Source organism: Paralichthys olivaceus, chromosome 24 (genome assembly GCF_024713975.1).
Source record: "Paralichthys olivaceus isolate ysfri-2021 chromosome 24, ASM2471397v2, whole genome shotgun sequence".
Taxonomy (NCBI): Eukaryota; Metazoa; Chordata; class Actinopteri; order Pleuronectiformes; family Paralichthyidae; genus Paralichthys; species Paralichthys olivaceus.
Genome location: NC_091116.1, coordinates 178,367 through 196,660, shown reverse-complemented (window position 1 = coordinate 196,660; position 18,294 = coordinate 178,367). Strand labels below are relative to the sequence as shown.

The 18,294-nt window shown below is 39.6% G+C and overlaps 1 protein-coding gene and 1 long non-coding RNA gene across 5 annotated transcripts in view; one reads left to right on the top strand and one right to left on the bottom strand.

Annotated features, from left to right (window-relative positions):
- Positions 1–10,353, top strand: part of LOC109640069 (uncharacterized) — an 83,994-nt gene extending 73,641 nt beyond the window's left edge. Inside the window, exon 13 of the long non-coding RNA XR_011240283.1 lies at positions 10,219–10,353. This is a non-coding gene — a long non-coding RNA (uncharacterized lncRNA). The remainder of the gene's footprint in view (positions 1–10,218) is intronic.
- A 1,846-nt stretch (positions 10,354–12,199) lies between these two features.
- Positions 12,200–18,294, bottom strand: part of arhgef7b (Rho guanine nucleotide exchange factor (GEF) 7b) — a 15,888-nt gene continuing 9,793 nt past the window's right edge. For 3 of the 4 annotated variants that reach the window (XM_069520520.1, XM_069520521.1, XM_069520523.1), the window contains 12 exons: positions 18,137–18,196; positions 17,843–17,989; positions 17,555–17,641; positions 17,405–17,483; positions 16,996–17,126; positions 16,687–16,911; positions 16,449–16,542; positions 16,272–16,361; positions 15,514–15,672; positions 15,064–15,160; positions 14,787–14,841; positions 12,200–14,667 (listed from right to left, as the gene is read on the bottom strand). In XM_069520520.1, coding sequence (XP_069376621.1) covers positions 14,545–14,667; positions 14,787–14,841; positions 15,064–15,160; positions 15,514–15,672; positions 16,272–16,361; positions 16,449–16,542; positions 16,687–16,911; positions 16,996–17,126; positions 17,405–17,483; positions 17,555–17,641; positions 17,843–17,989; positions 18,137–18,196 — 1,347 coding nt within the window. In that variant the 3' untranslated portion in view covers positions 12,200–14,544. The remainder of the gene's footprint in view (positions 14,668–14,786; positions 14,842–15,063; positions 15,161–15,513; positions 15,673–16,271; positions 16,362–16,448; positions 16,543–16,686; positions 16,912–16,995; positions 17,127–17,404; positions 17,484–17,554; positions 17,642–17,842; positions 17,990–18,136; positions 18,197–18,294) is intronic. The other variant, XM_069520522.1, reaches the window with a different exon arrangement.

Sequence of the window (18,294 nt, the reverse complement as noted above, 5' to 3'; positions counted from 1 at the left end):
TAAGACATACAGAGAAGCCCTGCACTGTAACAGGTAAAAAATCAAGAAATATAATGATCTTGCTGTAACTTTAACATCTAAATCAGATTATATTAAAAGAGTCTGGTCAAGGATTTGTGTTATCGAGGAACACCAACAAAATGACTGCTGCGGGACATTAACAGGTCCAGGAGGATCCAGGTTTGACTTGGAGATATTTCCATTTGCTTGTGTGGGTTGTGGGTTTGCAAACTCAGACCCACATGAGATTAGTCAGTGTGACAATAAAGAAAGCAACACAATACAAACAAGAGTAGAGTGACCTTCAAGTGAGATTCACTCGTCATTAGACAGAGGACTGAGCTGCTTACCCTTAGGAAATTGCAAATTGCAAATTGTGGTTAGGGAGAAGTGTCTATTGTCTGTATGTGTTTTAAATGAAATACACTTAAATCCAGGCTGTATTTGTTAATGCATTAGAGGGGGAGAGCGGCTGCTCTGTGCTGGAGGCCCTCTCACCAGGCTCTGACAGCTCCCATGTTTACTGCAACGAGAATGAACGCAGGATGTCGGATATACATCACATTAACGCGGTTTGATCGCAGCGTGGCTTTTTTAAATGCTTCAGAGTGCTGCATGCCACTTATGCTATTTTTAAAATAATTTGTGTTGTTGGTAGTCTGCAGTGCCATTTTAGTGAAATCTACAGTAAATGTGTTTGTTTCGGCTTCATCATCATCGAGAACTATGTGGAAAACACGTGTTTTTGTTGACAGCATATTGACAACAGCAGCGGCCTTTATCACCAAACGCTCTTGAATCTCTTTGTCTTTAAGTTGTCATCTTTATCGGCATCTCCTGAATGTTTGGCTCCTTTTTTTCACCCCTAAAATGAACCATTTTTCTATATTTACATCCATCACATGTTTTTCTGGACATGTTCCTGCTCATTTCTCACATGGGCTCACTCTGACAGTTTACAAGTAGCTGGTGGGATAAACTATGGAAAATGAGGGGAGCAACCGACTAAGACATTTGCGTTGTCACATATAGCTCCTCCAGATATTTTCAGGAGAATGTTTGAACTTCAGTGCATGTCTGAGAGCATCAGTTTCAGTTGTGTCCAAATGTAAAATATACGCTAACCCATAAACTCTGCTTGAGTTCCTGAGTTATGCTTTTAAATAATGGACCAAAAAAGTGTTTTAGCTGGAAACTATGATGTTGCAGTGAAGTTTACCTTTAACCTTTTTGGATAGAAAACAGCTAACATGGACAAACACGTGTTTTGTGAGGTCAAACTGACCTTGACCTTTGACCACCAAAATCCATTCAGTTCATGACGGAGAGACAAACAGCCCTTAACAAAGCCCTCTGACCTCGGCTGTCACCAGAGTGGAGGCATTAAAAAAGCAGATGAAACTGAGAGTGAAGAGATAAAGTAAAGACTGAATTTTCAGCATATAAAAGAATGTGATAAGAGAAAATGTCAAACAAGTTAATGTACAGAAGCTTCAGCTGCAAAGGGCCTGGTCACCATCAGTGGAGACCCACGAACAACCTGCCGAGCCGCATCCACAGACTTTTAACACACTGCAAACTGTATGATGGAGAAATGCAATTTAAACCCCGTGAGAGTCAGGACCAACATTTTGAGGTCACAGGTTCTTCCACTTCACCACAGGGATCTGCATCAGCAAAAATATATACAGCCACTTTATCTGAACAGAAAGATGCAACAACTCTGACACCTTCAAGTGTCATGCTACATTATATGCCCTTGCTGTTTCTTAAAACTCCAGCTCATTGGCCATTAAAGTTGTGGGATAACGGTTTACTGGATAAGATCAGTCTTCTCATTTCATCTATGTTCAAAATAAAAAGGTGGGATATGAAACCTTGTGCTGTTAGAACATTAAACGAACACGTGTCCTATTTAACAGTAATACAAAGAACTAAAATCTCACTCATACCTCCACAAGGCCCAACAATCCTCTGAACATAAAACAAGCCATGCAGCTGAAGCTTCCAACCCCATTTCTTATATAGCAGCTGAAAAGCCTACACCCATTATTAAACCACATGTTAACCCACTAGATTTTCTTCTGTTGCATTTGCAATCAAATTTCAGTTCCCCAAACATGCCCGGGTTTTCTTCATCAAGATCCATGAAGTATTTTATGAACTCAACAAAAATTCTCTATCTTGCAATTTCAACATAAAAAAAATCCTGGATCCATATCAAATTTTAACAGGTTCTTCCCTGACCATTACCACGTCCTTCCACCTAGTCTTACGGTATTCTGTCAGTTTTTGCGTAATCCTAACTAACACAAATGAAAACATTAATTTGGCAGTCGTAATTAATTGTTCATAACACACTATGTAATTACCAGTAGAATTAATTTTAATGCGTTAATAGTAGAATAGATTAGTATGTGTTAAAGTGTTTGAACTTGAATAATTAAAATTTTAATGCTGGACACAACACATCACAAACGTACCTTTCACCTATTTATTGTCTGTCCTTAAACCAGCATACCACCAACAAGTGGATGGACAAACATGCGGTTTGGAAATATAATGTCACTTATATTATTTCACACACACACACACACACACAGAGGAAAACTATACCCTGGCTCCAGCGATGCTGACAGAGAGGGTAAGAAAATAAGACCCTGAGCTCTCATAATGGCAGGCTTTATTCCACTTAGTCTGAACAAGAGCTGAAGAAATCGCAGCACATAGTGAAGAGATGATATATTCCCTACACTGCCAATTCATAATTTAATGTCAGCACCTACAGAAAAATAACCATCTAATCTGTTGTGAAGGCCGTTTCCTTATTTACAGTGTGCGCTCAGAATCCGCCAATGAGCTCGATCATTATTCAACAGTATTTCAGCTGCTGCAAACTGTGGAGACCTTTTACACAATCTTGTTTTTTGTCCGGGTTCATTTTAACGTCAAAATGAGAAACAATTATTGAATACTTGGGACCATGCTTAAAATATTGGAGCCTTTTGTGTCCTGCAATTTTATGCAATTTGTCTTTCTCTTAAAAGCATAAATAAAAATATATAACAATTAGGGTTAAATTTACTTAATCTGAATGTCTCAAAATAGTAATACTCAAAACACAAAATACAAAAAACACATCTCTAATATGAATTTTTACAGCCAATTGAGAAAAGGATTAATTTGATCTGAAATTAAATATCGAACAGTTGCTATTGTTTCATCATGAAAGAACAAGCACTGTACATCTCACTTGATTTCCAGTGTTTCCCTCATCAGGCGTCATCCTGCTGTGACATAACTACGTCGTCCAGATGTTTCCCACAGTGCACTGTGTGTTACATGCACAACAACTTGAGGACTGATAAATCAGTTAGTGTCAGTGTGTGGGGGCTGTAAACATCTGCAGGGGTTAGACACACAGCAGTTTATAAAACTCAGTGTTCAGTCGCAGAGGATTCAGTGCCCTCTGAGGTTTAAGGTGGATGTAAAGCTCCCTCTAGTGAAACGTTTTTAAACTCTTGGCTGCTACAGAACAGTCCTAGCATTCATGTTCTGTAAAACACTTATTAAAAAAAACTAAATTAAACGGCTAAAGAGCAGTTTCAGTCTCCTCACGAAACTACTAGTGACATCCTGTCCTCGGTGTTGATTCTCAGACTTCGGGGGATTCAAACAACCTGTAAATGAGTTTAGTCATTTGTACATTTCTTTCTCTAGAACAGAAAAATGCTGAGACATGTATTTGTTTCATTCTGATTGTTTTAGAGTCAAAATTCCAAAGTATGTTAAATCATAAATGAAATTACAATTTAATGTGATCAACACCTTTATTTGCCTACTATTTCATGAAGATAGTCTATTAGTATTTGAACAATTAAATATAAGGATATAGATATACATTTAAAAATATCATATATCATATATCATTTCATAATTCGATTATTCTACTGACTTTGGACTCTAGACCTCATGATTTAGCTTCACGCTGTAAAGCCAGAATTACAGTATTTGATTCTGTGGAATTTTAATTTTAATATAGAAGACACATTTTTAAAAATTGAATCGGACTTTGACAGGGATGCCACTGTCACTACTTCGTGGTTTGTTAGACTCTGCTGCCATCTAGTGGTTTAAGAAGGACTGTCAGCATTTCCTTATCACTGCTGTTTCCAATGTCAGAATTCATTTGAGGAAGGTGGAGATTGTCCGATTTGTTTGAGGATCACATCAACTACTTCCATACATAACTATGCTGTGGATTTATTGAATTGTTTTGAACATAATAGAAACATTTCTCAATCTCAAAGTGGTGAAACTGGATGTGCACAGTGAATTAAAATGATCTGATACCTGATGAAGTCCTTGTGCATCAGCAGATGCACCTTAAGTTAGAAAAGCATCCATCAGTAATCCACATAAAGCAGATAAGAGTTTCAAACAACAGAGACAAATCTAATTTGAACAAATCTATTGAAGTCAGTTTTTAGTAAGGACACAAAGTTCAGGTCCGTCTCATTCGAAAGCATTAAATTACTGTTTTTCTTAACTGATTCATGTGTGAGCCAAACAAAAAGCTGGGATCATTGACAGGTGAAATAAACCTCACACAGACGTGCTAACACCCAGTAGCCAGACAGACCTGTACACACAAATTACTCAATAGCAGCATTATTAAACCGAAGATAACAGGCAGAAGACACGACTTTCATCATCCGGCTGCTTTAAATTACAGAGTTGCTGTTATTTAAAACTCGACACCGTTCACCAAGACGCCAAAAACTGACAACGTCAGGAGATGTGAGGTTTAAGAGGTTGATCCAAGTTACTTATTTCACGTCTCATCCCTCTTGAATCAATAAAATGTGTTAAATCCTGAGAAGCATCTGAACATGACCTTAAAGAGCTGGCTTGTCGTCACATGACTCGTTGCTTTAATGAGAGTTTAGTGCCAGCCCTAACTCTGCGGGTGGGAATTTGTGTTAGGAGCTCAAAATCTGGACCGATACTTTGTTTGACTAATATTTACATTTCATTCAATCCAAACTGAACCGACATCTATTATACATTCAGTTTTTCATGACCAAATCTTGAAAATAGAAAGAGAAAGCGTCTCATGTGATCATCAATGATATGTCCATAATGTAATGAATTCACTCAAATTACATCGTTAGATTCTTTACACTTTGACTCTTTCAATAACAACTGGATTAAGTAATAATCTTGTGCTTAATATCTATTAAGAGGAAATGTAAGTGCTGTGCAAACTCATTCAGAGACATGCTCACATTGCAATTTATGTCACATGACTGAAGAGTGGTATTGCTTCACATACAGGAAACTACAGCGAATTGAGCAGAGGCGAGACAGGCTCACAGCTCGTCCCAACAAATGTTATAAATCCAACTAACACAACAAACGACTGAAAGTCAGGCTAAAATAAAATAATTCTTTTAAATGCCCACAACCTGGGTACAGTCCTTTCCAGAGCGTTAAGGTTGCACCATCTGACAAGCATAGGAGGACAGACTTGGACCAATCTGAGCTGCCAGAGAGGAAATGCTCCTGGCTCCACTGCTTATATTTGTACGGTTTAGTGCAAAACTAAATAAACACACTTAATTCAGCGCTTTACAATTTTACAGTCAGGTTGCACTCAATCTGCCCAATTAGATCTGTGGAGTACAGAGGGTTCAGTCTGCATCTGAAACAACCACAAAGAGAAATCTACTGATCAACATGTGAGCAGTAGCCAGGGATAGAACCAGCCAGACCAACAACTTTGTGTCTGTTAGCAACAACTTCCTTTTAATACTTTATCAACACAGGTGAGAACTTCAACACTGTATTATGGTTCCTACCATTAATCTGCCTTAGGGGCAGATACTGTCTTCTTATTTAAGTTACACAGAATTTAAATGAATAAGTACAAATATGCATTTTCCGGGTGCTATAGTGGTGGAGAGTGGTAGTGTTGAACTTTGTTTGACAAGCAAACTATTGAAATAAAGATGTTATAAATGGATTTTAGAAATTCTGCTCAAAGTTCATGACAGATGCAAATAGCAGCACTTACATCATGTTGATTCAAATCCACATTATGTACATTTCTTAATCTCTTCGCATGAGTTTCCATCCACAAGCAAAGTGTGAAAATACAAGTGACTTCTTCCAACTGAGGAAAGTGTCTTCTTCACATTCAGGTAGGAGAAGATAACGAGGCTTGGATCTCTTGCCATCATGACATCATGACATCAACCTCACTCAGGTGTAAATAAGAAGTTGTTCCTCTCATGGATTAGCTGTAAATTCCACTTTGAACGACTCAGGTGTCCAGTGCTGTCAGCCATTTCCATCTGTGTGTTCAAAAAGCCCTGCTGCTCTCCTCCATCTGGATTAAAGGGTTAAACTCTGCAGGAAAAAAAATCACTCCACAGACTGGAGGTGTTGCTCCCTTGAAGTTAAAATAGAGCAATATCCTTGACCTGATAGGAATAAGTCTGCTGACATCCAGTGGGTGTCCTCCAAGTCTGCTGCTCACATTGCAGTTTTTAGGTTTTCTTTATCAAACTGCAACACTTTTCTTCTGGGTCTTTATATTTTGAAAAAACAAAAATGGCACGAGGACAATCACTAAAATCCAAAATGCACTGATGGTGGATTAATCCATAAATCCTCAGACGAAGAAGAAAATCTTTCCTTGGAATGACAAGTGTGCTGCAATCTCACACCTGTCACCGGCCATGAAAACCTTAAAGTTAAAGTTTGGACTTCTTGTTCCAAAAAGAAAAGAGTGGGAGATGTGAGCGGGATGAGAATGTTGGACAAACAGAGATGACGAGGTTTAAGGAAGCAACAGAGAGAGAGAGACAGATGAAGGACGTAGAGTTGAGGAGTCAAGCACCCTGCGTCTCCCATCCAGGACGATGAATGGAGAGCCTGCCTCTCTGCCTCCTTTTATATTCTCTTCCCCTGCTGACTCGCTTTGGCTTTTACTCTGGCTTCAATGTGAGTGTGTGTGCGCGCACACAGAGACCGACCTCTTTCAGAGCTGCAGGAATATATTATAGCCCAAACAAAAGAAGCCGCCTTATTGTTTATGAATTACCAGCCTTCCAAAGGCAACAAAGGCCCCTATTTTCATAGAAAACTCAATTTTCATTTCAGCTCCATTTGATTACCCGAGCGGAGAAAATAAAAAGACCTCTCCGGTCGCCCCGTCCCAAAGGGACTCATTCCTCCTTCTCTCGCTCAATCAACACAACTGAAAAGGTTTCTTTATTGCTTCCCTTTCAGGACTGACGTCAAATGGGCTTTTAGGAGTAAACCAATGACAAAAAATTATTGCTTGGCTATTTTGTACAACAACAGGGCCGGGGAGAAGAGAGGAGTCCTGTGTTGTCTTTGTCATCTTTCTTTTCCCTTTTCTTTCACTCCACTCTGCTATTGAAGAGGTAAATTGCAGAGACTGGAAATTAATGGTGAGGGTTTGAAGGGAAGAGAGAGAGAAAGAAAAGAGAGACACAAAGCAACAATACAAGTAAAATCTGAATTATCAGCTGCTACTAAACAGTGAAAGAAAGGTAGTGGAAATGGAGTGTGTGTGTGTCACCTGTTGGTTCTATGGCCAAAAACAATGCAACACCAGTGAATCAAGTTTTTGTTTCATTTACAAAGGGCCTGTCGATAGATCGTGTGCCTGTGTGTGTGTGTGTGTGTGTGTGTGTATGTGTGTGTGTGTGTGTGTGTGTGTGTGTGTGTGTGTGTGTGTGTGTGTTACAGACTTAACGATTGGTTCTCTATACAGCTCAGATCTCAGGTCCTGAGTTTCACAAGCATTTTACATTCAACTCTAAAATGAATAGAGTCGTGCAGTTACATGTCAGGAACATCAGTTTATGTTATTACTGCAGAATGGGGTAAAGTGTGCTCTTGATTAAGAAATTGAAGCGAGAACAGATGCACCTCCAGTCATCAACTGACTCTGCACAATTAAAACTGACAATGGATAATGAAGAACAGTAAAAAAAGTGAAAAATGTTTTTTTTTTACTTTTCTCCATTATCCAGCCAGTTAAGGAGAGAGAGAGCTACTGACCTCAAGAAATATTGAATGTTGTCATTTTTGAGAAGCTTCAAGAAGCAGAGAAGAAAAGGAGTTGACTGACTCTGAGGAAAATTATCACACATCATTTTAATGTGAGGCTGTGTGCACCAAGCCGCCCTGCACACACCATCCACAGTTTCAATTTAACATCACAATTTCTAACTGATGCCATGACAAAAAGAACAGTCACACGAGGCCACCTTTTCCCGTGATCGCAAGCCCAGCAAAACCCGACAGATGCTATCTCCTCTGGAAATCTATACAGTCTGTGCACCAGCTCTTACAATCTAATGCAATCCAATCACAAAGTGGAGAAATCCAGATAACAAATTAATAACAGGCCATGCAAATTGAATTACCCCCGAATCCTTTTCATTATCATCATCATCCTGTGATTGTCACTCATTTTTCTAGTCTTATCGCCCAATCAAAAGGCTTTTCATACAACATGCTACTATATTCTGCATTTCTATCACACACTGTCTGCACAGGGGCAATTTGGGGTTCGAACCACCTGTTAGTGGACGACTGAGCCACAGCCACTCGCTTGAAACACTGATGCTGACATTTTTGCTGATGCTGAACCCGATGAGAAGACACATAATCAAGATGAGTTAGTGTTATACACGGTAATTAAGTTTGATCGTGTTTTGTTTTTGAGTCATCTGCATTTCTATTTTGAACATCTTTAACTGCATGTCCTGTAGATGGATGAGGAACCTACAGCCTGACATTAGCAGCCTGCACAATAATGTGGAGAAACTATTTTTTCCTCAACAAGATGAACAGCGTCAGCACACACTGAGTCTAGAAGATGCTCTTTCATCTTCTGCTTTGCCTTCTTTTTTTTGTCCTCCTGAATGAATATTTGGCACTAGACAAAAGGTGAACCAATCAATTATGCCTCTCACAGGCCCCAGTGCTGTTGTGAAAAGCATTGACATTTGAGCTTTCCAGACGACATCTGCAAAATTATATGCCTTCCATTGTGTGAGGCAGCCAGCCCTGTATCAAAGGCTGTAAAAGGCCTTGTCAATTTAGTAAGGACAACTTCACAAAGACTCCTTTCTCCTCCGTTGTTATGAGAATAATGCTTTTCACTGGTGAACTGCCAAAACCTGTTGGCAATTTGGCCATGTGATGTTATTGACGGCATTGATAACAGTCATCCACCTTGGGAACCATCAAACCGTTGTTAACGCACTGTCAAAACATCACAAACGTATACGTGGTGATCAAATTCAACAAAAAGTGTATAGAGGCTATGCAGAGAACAGTCAGAGTCTCTCCTCTAGTGTTGTGCAGCTGCCTCAAACCACTGATCATTTGCAGGGTTAGGGTTAGTGCCTAACCCTTATCTGTGCAGTGATAAAGCAAGTGATACACTCGTGTTCCTTCTTCTGCCACTGCAGCTGCTCATTATTACAGATGGAGATAGACACATCCTTTTCCAGTTTTGGGGGGAAAAAACCAAATTACTTCGATCACCAAGTGAACGCCACAACATACCTGAAACATAGAAAGATATAAAGAGTCGATTTGGTAATTGAAGAGCTGGATGGTGATGAAGACATCACAAAAGATTGTTTGAAAGCATGGTGTGTACACCCCTCTATGTCTTTCATAATCCAAGAGCTGACAATGGATCCACTTATAAAGGAAATCTGTTACTGGAATGGATTTTATTATTCAAACAGTAAGGGGTCTGCTTTAGGAGGGGACTATTGGATTCCTTGGATAATTTTTTATAAGTGAATCAAAAGAACATGGCTCACATTGTGAAAGTGAAGAAGAGGACGTCATTGACAGTACCTCAAGCACAGATCAAAAGATGGATAAAAGGGAACATGTGTTGGCCTCACATTTGAAGAAGAAGTCCCCTGCTTCTTCATGAAGACAGGTGTAACAGTCATTTTGTCTGTTGCCAGCAGACCTTGTCCCCTTTCAGTTTCCTTAATCAGTCAAATAAAAGCTCATTAACTTTAATAGATAAAGGTTCAGTGTGTAGGATTTAAGTGAAATGGATCTATTGGCAGAAATTAAATATAAAATAATTGTAGTGATGTTGTCCCTAGTGTGTAATCATCTAAATCGTTGTTTTCTTTACCCTAGAACGGGCCAAGAAGAGGAGCAAGATCCAACTTCACTGTTAGACGTCACTAAATTCTACGCACTGAAACTTTAACACTGACAAAAGTTATTTCCCCCTGACTTGACTATAACTTTCATCATTTACCACAAACAGCCAATCAATGCAAAGGTGATTACATTCTCAAACACAGCAGTTTCTTTTGACTCACATTTGAAGTAGAGGTCCTCTCCGCTTCCTCTCATGAAGACAAAGTGTGACCGTCGCTGAGTTTGACAGAAGTCTCCGTCTCCTCTTCAGCTGTTAAACCTTATATACAGTTGTGATCCAAAGTTTTGAGAATGACACAATCTGACAAAAATATCTACAAACACTGGAGCAGCAAACTTTGTGAAAACCAATACTTGTGTCATTCCCAAAACTTCTGGCCTGTATGAAGTGCCCTCCTGATTTTAGTTTGTACTGTAGTAGGTTGATATCTGTAATATAAGTTTATCCTTATGTCGACTTTGTCGTTTTTCTTCATTTATTACTTAAGTGGTTTAATTTCTGCATTAATATGGGGAACTGTGCATTCTTGTAAAGATGTTCAAATATCCAATGTTCAGAACTGACCTTGAACTTCTAATGTCCGTTTTCTGTTTTTTATTGGATAGACAGGTGTCAATCAATCAATTCTGTGAAGGGCGGGACTTAGTTCAGAAGAAGCACGAGGACAGAAGCAGGGACGATGGCTGCTCTAAGCTCCGCTCATTCTGTGTAAATCCAGTATTTTGGAAGAATTCAGACCCAGCGGGATTGCGACTGTGTGTAACCTCAACCCGCCGGAGTGTGAGCCGTGTTGGGAGACGTCTGACTGAGCACTGTTGCTGAATTAGCTCTTACTGTTAGCACGTGCAACCGAGGAGCAGACCTGCGTCACGTGGGAACCCTGGCTTTATGTACAAGTGTCTGAGTGAGTAAAGATGAACGCTAAAGTTTTCTAACAGTGTATTCTTTTTAACGTTGCTGTGCCTCGTGCTGCTGCAGTAGAGGCGCTCAGGCCTCCAGGAACATGCATGGTGTTATTTTTTTTTATTTGTTTGGGGCTTTGAAATTAATGCTGTGATATGTTTGCAATCCATCTGTGTGTTTCAGGGGGATTCATGTTTAACAGTTATGTAAGTGTTTCACTGTAGGGGAATCTGATTTAGGTGGAACACATATAGTTGAGTAAGTATGAAGCATGGGAGTTTAAGCTCACACATACAGTTTAGCTATATTATAAGCTAACTGGGCCTTTGCACCTTGATTTTGAATCATATTTTTGTACACAACTCCCAGTTTATATCTGCAGCCATCACCGATTCCTCCCCCATGCAAAACACGTGTTTAAAGTATAGAGTGTGTCATTACAAGGGTTAGAACCCCAAAAAAGTTACACACACACACATACACATGTGACTGGACTATAATACAGCATGGCCAAGTATGTGACAGAGCTCCTGAATGAAAAACACCAACATAATTAAATAACAATGAGACAATCACCTAATCAATGCAAAACACACAGTTAGTGTTAAAACTGACATGAGAAGTAAAAGTCCTCTCTGCTTCCTCTCATGAAGACAAAGTGTGATTTGTTTGTCTCCTCTCTGTGTCCAGTCAAATGAGAGCTTCCATCATCAACACTGACAAACTGAGCTAACCAGGTTAAGTTCCCACTGACTGGCCTATAATAAACAAATATATTTATAAGCAAGTATTTTTACTCAAGTAGAAAAGATAATCTGGAACTTTTACTTGAGTACATTTTGTCTATTTCTTTGTACTTTTACCTGCTTAAATTATTTCTCTAGATATATCCTCCATCACCGGACATGACCAGTTGTAATGGTAGCTGCTAGTTACTCTGCAGGTTAATAAAACAGAATATAATCAACAGGTAAGTGGTGATTTATCTACTATTACCTATTATTATAGCCTGAGACTCATCAATGAACGTTGCTCTATTAGAGACGTGACTGGATTTAACGTTTTATTCAGACAAATGGGTGAAATAAATAGAGGAGGTTATGATTCTCGTCACAGTAACAACTGTTTGAACACACAATACATTTACATCAGTTACTTCAGTTAAATACATAATTTAAAGAGAAAAATTGGCATATTACATTACATGGCTTACGTTGTAGTTCTCATTTCAGTTCATTTTGCAGGTGAAGCCTTAAAGCTAAAAGCCTCATCAGTTTACTGATTCTCAGAAGAAAACAAAAAGGCCCAAGTAGAAAATAACAAGTCTTACAAATCAAAATCAGCCGTTAGTGTAAAAACACAATCACAAATATAAAAATAAGAAATCGTGCTCCAGTAAGTTTCTCATCAACATTGTAAAAATCATTAAAAAAAACAAATCAAAGAAACAATATATTTCCAGTGTTGTATTGCTTGGATTTTGGTCTTGAAACAGAAAAATCATTGAGCGGACAGACTAAAGCTCCTGAAGACTGTGATGGTGTCTGAACAGCGTTTCTCTTCAATGCCTCTGAATCAGTTCAGTGCAGTTAAAACGATTCCTGAAGTCTTAAAACCATCTCCTCGCCTTAGAATCAGCTACTAAACATATAATATTTGTTGATATTGCTACCTGATGATTTTTTTTGATCGTATATTTCATGTTTTTGCTGATTTACAAAGCTCGTACTTTCTCGGTCGCAGACAGCTTGAGCATGGAGTAATGACAGTGGATCCACAGATTTACTTCATCTTAAAGGCACAGGGAACTCAAAATTCTCAGTATTTCTAATAAAACAAGGAACCATTGCATTGGTATTGTTGCGAACAGCTCTCTGAAATGTCATCACTTGCTGGTAAATTCCCCCATGTTGTTTCGTAATGTAATTTCATTATTTACATTTCCAGGTTCAGACTGTATACAAAGGTGGACGACATGACTGCACCCTAAAAGTGACGCCAAGGCACCTTTGCCCTCGTGGCCTCCTTCAGTACAAGTCGTCCTCCTCCTCCATGTAAGTAAATGGGACATGGACCAAACTAAAATAATTATTTGTTAATATGTTTTTCTCAAAAAGGATTTTCTGTGATTTGAGATAGTTCTTATCACACTTAAGAGACACTTTGTTTTAAAACATAAACAAATCATTTTCCATAACAGCTTGTTAGTGTTTTGACACATGATATAAAGCTCCAAAATAATGTGTTGAGCATTGCAAGGACTGTTAGAGGCAATGCTACGGTTATTTTTCACAATAAAAGCTTACATATTTCAAGTGATATTTGGTAGGAATATAAAATATACTGCTGGTAGACAAGATTCTGCCTATGTTTTCTAAATTAACTGCAAATGGTTGCAATGATGTTTCTGTTACTCTCATGTATTTTACTGCAGCTTTGGGCGGATGTATAACATTTAACAGTTTGTTTACCTTGTAAGCTTTCTCAAATTCACACACAGGTAAACAGGTGAATCTGAAAGTTTTGGTTACAAGTTCAGCACAGACACAACTTTTCATTTGCCTTCTTGCTGTGCTGAGCCTTGTGAAACTGGTTCTTGCAGCTCATTTGGCTCAAACACGTTTCTTTTACCTTTAGATATTGCTTTCTCCATGAAATCTGAAATGGATGCTGAATGGAACCTGAAACTCCCTGATGGTTGATTCCTGAGAAAATCTCCCTCCAGCTTCCATTTGACAGTAGCAAGTTTTTTTGATTGGATAAACTCACTATATATCATCTAAAAGTCAATTAATTCAATTAACACTCAGAACTTTCATGTCATCCTGAAAAATATGAGGCCACTTTTAAGTGCTGGTAATTTAAGCTTAAAATGTGTTTTCACAAATAATAATTTTAAATGTTTCTTTAACATTTGGATTTCAGATTAAATCGCTGCTAATCAAAAATGTATGTTTCTAGTTTTTATGAAATATATAAACTCATGTATCGTTCTAATTAATGCACCAGGTCAGTAAATAAAATACTTTCCTGGCGATAAATTTTATACTTGCAAGAAAGTAAAAGAGATTTTTTCGTCGGCACGCCAAAGGCTGAAAGAAAGTGGAAAAGGACCATGACAGGAAGTGATGTCATCATGCCTACCAGCTATTTTGGCTTCACAGCTTTAAAGTCAGATGTGAAGGCTTCGCTGATGGCCAGCAGGCTTCGTCTCTTGGTCCAGAGTGTAGTGTGCAGGGAATTGTAAGGGTTAAAGTGGAAACGGTGAAGACATGTTGAATAACACGATGGAGTGTTGGCAGTTTCTGTTCGCACAGGTTGAACTACATTTTACTCAAGCCATTCAGTCTTTTAGAGTCTCAATCCTGTCCATGATGTTTGGATCCACAATGATCTCAGAGGTTTGTCTCGTCCCAGGTTGGGTCGTCCAGGTTCTTCAGAACCCTCCTGATGATCCTCTCCAGCTCCTTCCTCGCTCGCTGCTCCTCCTCTAGCGTCCTCTTCATCCTCTTATTGTCCTGGAGAAAAACAGGAGAGGAGGGGAAGTGGATTGTTGAGAGAGAGAGAGGGAAAACAAGTAGCATCCTTTGGGAAAAAGAAGAACTTCTATATTTGTGAACTAAAACTGCAGAATCACCTGTTTGAGTTCCTGAACTTCATCCTTGAGGCTGTAGACAGTGTCCACCAAACTCCTGCAGGAACATAGCAGCTCTGTTTTACTGTGATGTACTGACACTATCCTCGTTTTTTATATCTGTGTAATCATATTTAGAACTTGTTTGCATTTGATATGTTTCTTTTCATAATTCATATGTTCCACTTTATTTCATGGCAACCTCTTAATTTTTTTTCCTCTATCCACTATGTTTGTATTCATATATTGTGTTGTTGTGTTTTTGTTTTATTTTCAGCACCTCTCCTCCACCACAGTCTGTCCGTTGCTCCTGGTTTCCTCCACTATTATCTTCTCCTCCTCTGGAAACAACATGTGAACGTCCTTCCTGCTGGAGCCTAATTGAAACCATGGCAACAGTGTGAGTTATCAACCCTGCGTCACACACAATACGACAGAATAACAAAAATATGTGAACATCTACACAAAGATACTCCCTCATTCCAAGTGGTTGATATAGAATTGGAGGAGAATGAGATTACAGAGAGGCTTGGATACTGATGCCTTACAAAGTACAAACACAACCACCTTTAAAGATACTTGACAGTAAAATGAGGTATATGCTTGCTAAAGCTATAGTGATGGGAATGCACAACACACACACACACAGCAGTTGAGATGTTTGGGCTGATTTACACGTAAACACATCTATCTCTAGTTGGACACTAGCTGCTTCACCAATGTGTCTTACGAGAAAACGAGGCAGTCCTAAAACTTTGGGCTGTCCAGATACTGTCATAATCCGAGTCCTCTGATTGGTCGGAACATGGCAGGCTGCCATGGAAACCAGCAAGGGTGAGGTTGGTGTCAGCGAGTACATGGTTGTGCATGAGGTCAGTCCCTTGCCAAGCTGTGCCATAAAGTCACCAGCAGCAGACGGGAGTTTGGAACAAACCAAATTTAAATGTTGGGGGATGAGATGAGCAGAGGAGTATAAACCATATTGGATAAAGGGTGGGGGGGGTGTTGAAACAAACCATATTGAAACCAGGCAGAATTTATTTAAGAACAAAAATATGAGATTAAACCAGAAATTAAAGGAAAGTAGTTTGTGTGGGATAAAAATATTTCAAATTGAATAAAATTCAGGGGGAAAAAAAGGGAGAAACAAGACAACAAGGACAAAGGAGTTAATTAAAAAAGAATGAAGGATGAAGGGAAGACGTGAAAAAAGAGGAGAGAGAAACACATTGTTAGGGCTGAAAGCAGAGAACAAACAGTGTCAGCATTAACACACAGTAGCTAGCAGTGAGTGAGAATGTGCAAAATAATGTGTTCATGGTGTGTGTGTGTGTGTGTGTGTGCGTGTGTCTGTCTGTCTGTCTGTGTGTGTGTGTGTGTGTGTGTGTGTGTGTGTGTGTGTGTGTGTGTGTGTGTGTGTGTGTGTGTGTGTGTGTGTGTGTGTGTGTGTGTGTGTGTGTGTGTGTGTGTGTGTGTGTGTGTGCTTACTGGAGTTGAGAGTCTGTCGTGTCTTGGCGCTGGTGCAGTACGCCTCGATCACTTTCAGGATCTGAGCGTCCTCCTCTAGAGCTACGGTGCCTGAAAGACAAGGACGGGAGAGAAGGACGAGTGAGGACGCACTTCTAGTGCATAACAATGCTGTTATAAACACACTTATGAACTGACTCTTTCTGACAGTGAAGTCCTCTTCTGAAGGTTTCCTCTCTGGCTTCCTCTTCGGAAGCAGCTTCTTCATGTTTTTAGGACTTTTGCTCAAATCCTAGAAAGAAAAGTGATTGGATTGTTCACAGCAGAAATGTAATTGTAGCTCCAGGTTAACATTTACATTGTGTAATTTCAAGTGAATGAATATGAACAGAAGAAGAGGTGTGCAGAATTATTTGAAAGTGTCATTGAGCAGCACCTCCTTGATGCAGAGAGCAGCACACGGCCGAAGCGGAGGCGCAGGGCGAAGGCAGCTCAGGCTCCAGGGTTTGGGGGTGCTCGGTGGCTCAAGGGGACCCCACATTGGGTTGCTACCGTGTGGCGTCCCGTATGAGGCGGGATGGGGAAGGGTGTGGTAGGTGTGTCCGCTGCTCCCTCCACGTGACTCAGAGTGTCTGGTGGGGGTGACCGGGTGAGAGGGCAACTGGGAGGAGGCGAGGAAACGTTAGAGAGAGAAGCAGGGGGGTGAAGAAGTGGATGAGAATCGAGTGAGGAACAAAACACTTACTGTGTGACAGACGGACTGATGTTTGTGTGCGAGTGCAGCTGGAGTGTGTGTGTGTTTGGTGAGAAGGTCCAGCCATTCCTGTAGGTCCTGCTGAGTGTTACACACCACCTGCATCCGCTCACACTGACAACCTGAACAATAAAACACACAATATTATGTGATAATAGTTTTTATCAAATTCTAAACAATACAGTAAAATAAGATGTGAAATACGTGATACATTATTTGACCAGTTTGTTCAGGTATTTTTTGTTTTAGGCTGAATTAGTGTGATCTTATTTTTTTTAATAAGTAACCTGCCTGTTAAATCCAATTCAACTTTGAACCTCACAGGTATCGAATGCAAAAACATTAAAATCATCAGCTGAAATCAGAAATATCTACGAGGTAAAAGAGACAAGGGGCTGACCAGATATTTCAAAGGCGTTCTTCAGGTTTTCTCCGTCCTCTATTCTGGAGATGAGCATCCCTGACAGTGGCATCCTCCCCTACATAGACACACAGTGTTAATAAGTCCTGACAAACTCAGGGTTTCGGTTTAATCTCATGTGAAACGCACCTGGTAGATGAATCCACTCATTCGCAGGCTGGCAGATAGAACGAGCAGAGTGTGAGGGAAGAGGACGAGGTAGCGTTCGTTTGACTCCTAAAAAACAAAAGTAGGTCAAAGTAACTTTTAATGGCTGCCACAAGAGATTAAAGGATAAACTGTAGAGTTGAAACACTACAATAGCCTGAGGTGAAGTAATTAAACTTAACCAGCTGAAATAGCAAACAAATGTGTTTTTAAGTTCAGATGGAAAAAGATGGTATCAGGGTTTAAGCTGCTCAGGTTTTCTGACGGTACCTGACAGTTCTGCGTGTGGACTGTGGCCTGAGACATGTGCTGGACGGGGCCCAGGGTTCTGATGTCATCCCCCTCCCAGTTTCTGATTGGCTCTGTTAAAATCTGCAACTCCAGGTCCTTCTTCTTCCTCACCTCCTGACACTGAGCCTGAACACACACACACACAATCATACAATCATACAAAGGCACAAAATCTCTGTGAGATACTTTCCATTTTGTTAGTTGGTAAAATTGCACACACAAGTCAGGAAGCTACTGTTAATTTAAACTTTAAATAAGATCTCATCATCTTACTGAAAGTGTTTTGAAGGATGTCATTGAAGCATGGAGATCAGCTCTGTCAGGGTGTTGGTCCTGAGACAAAGACGAAAAATAATAAAATAGATAAAACATAGAAACAATAGATGCATGGAAATCAGATCACAGTCCACAGTCATTGTTATGTTACTTAA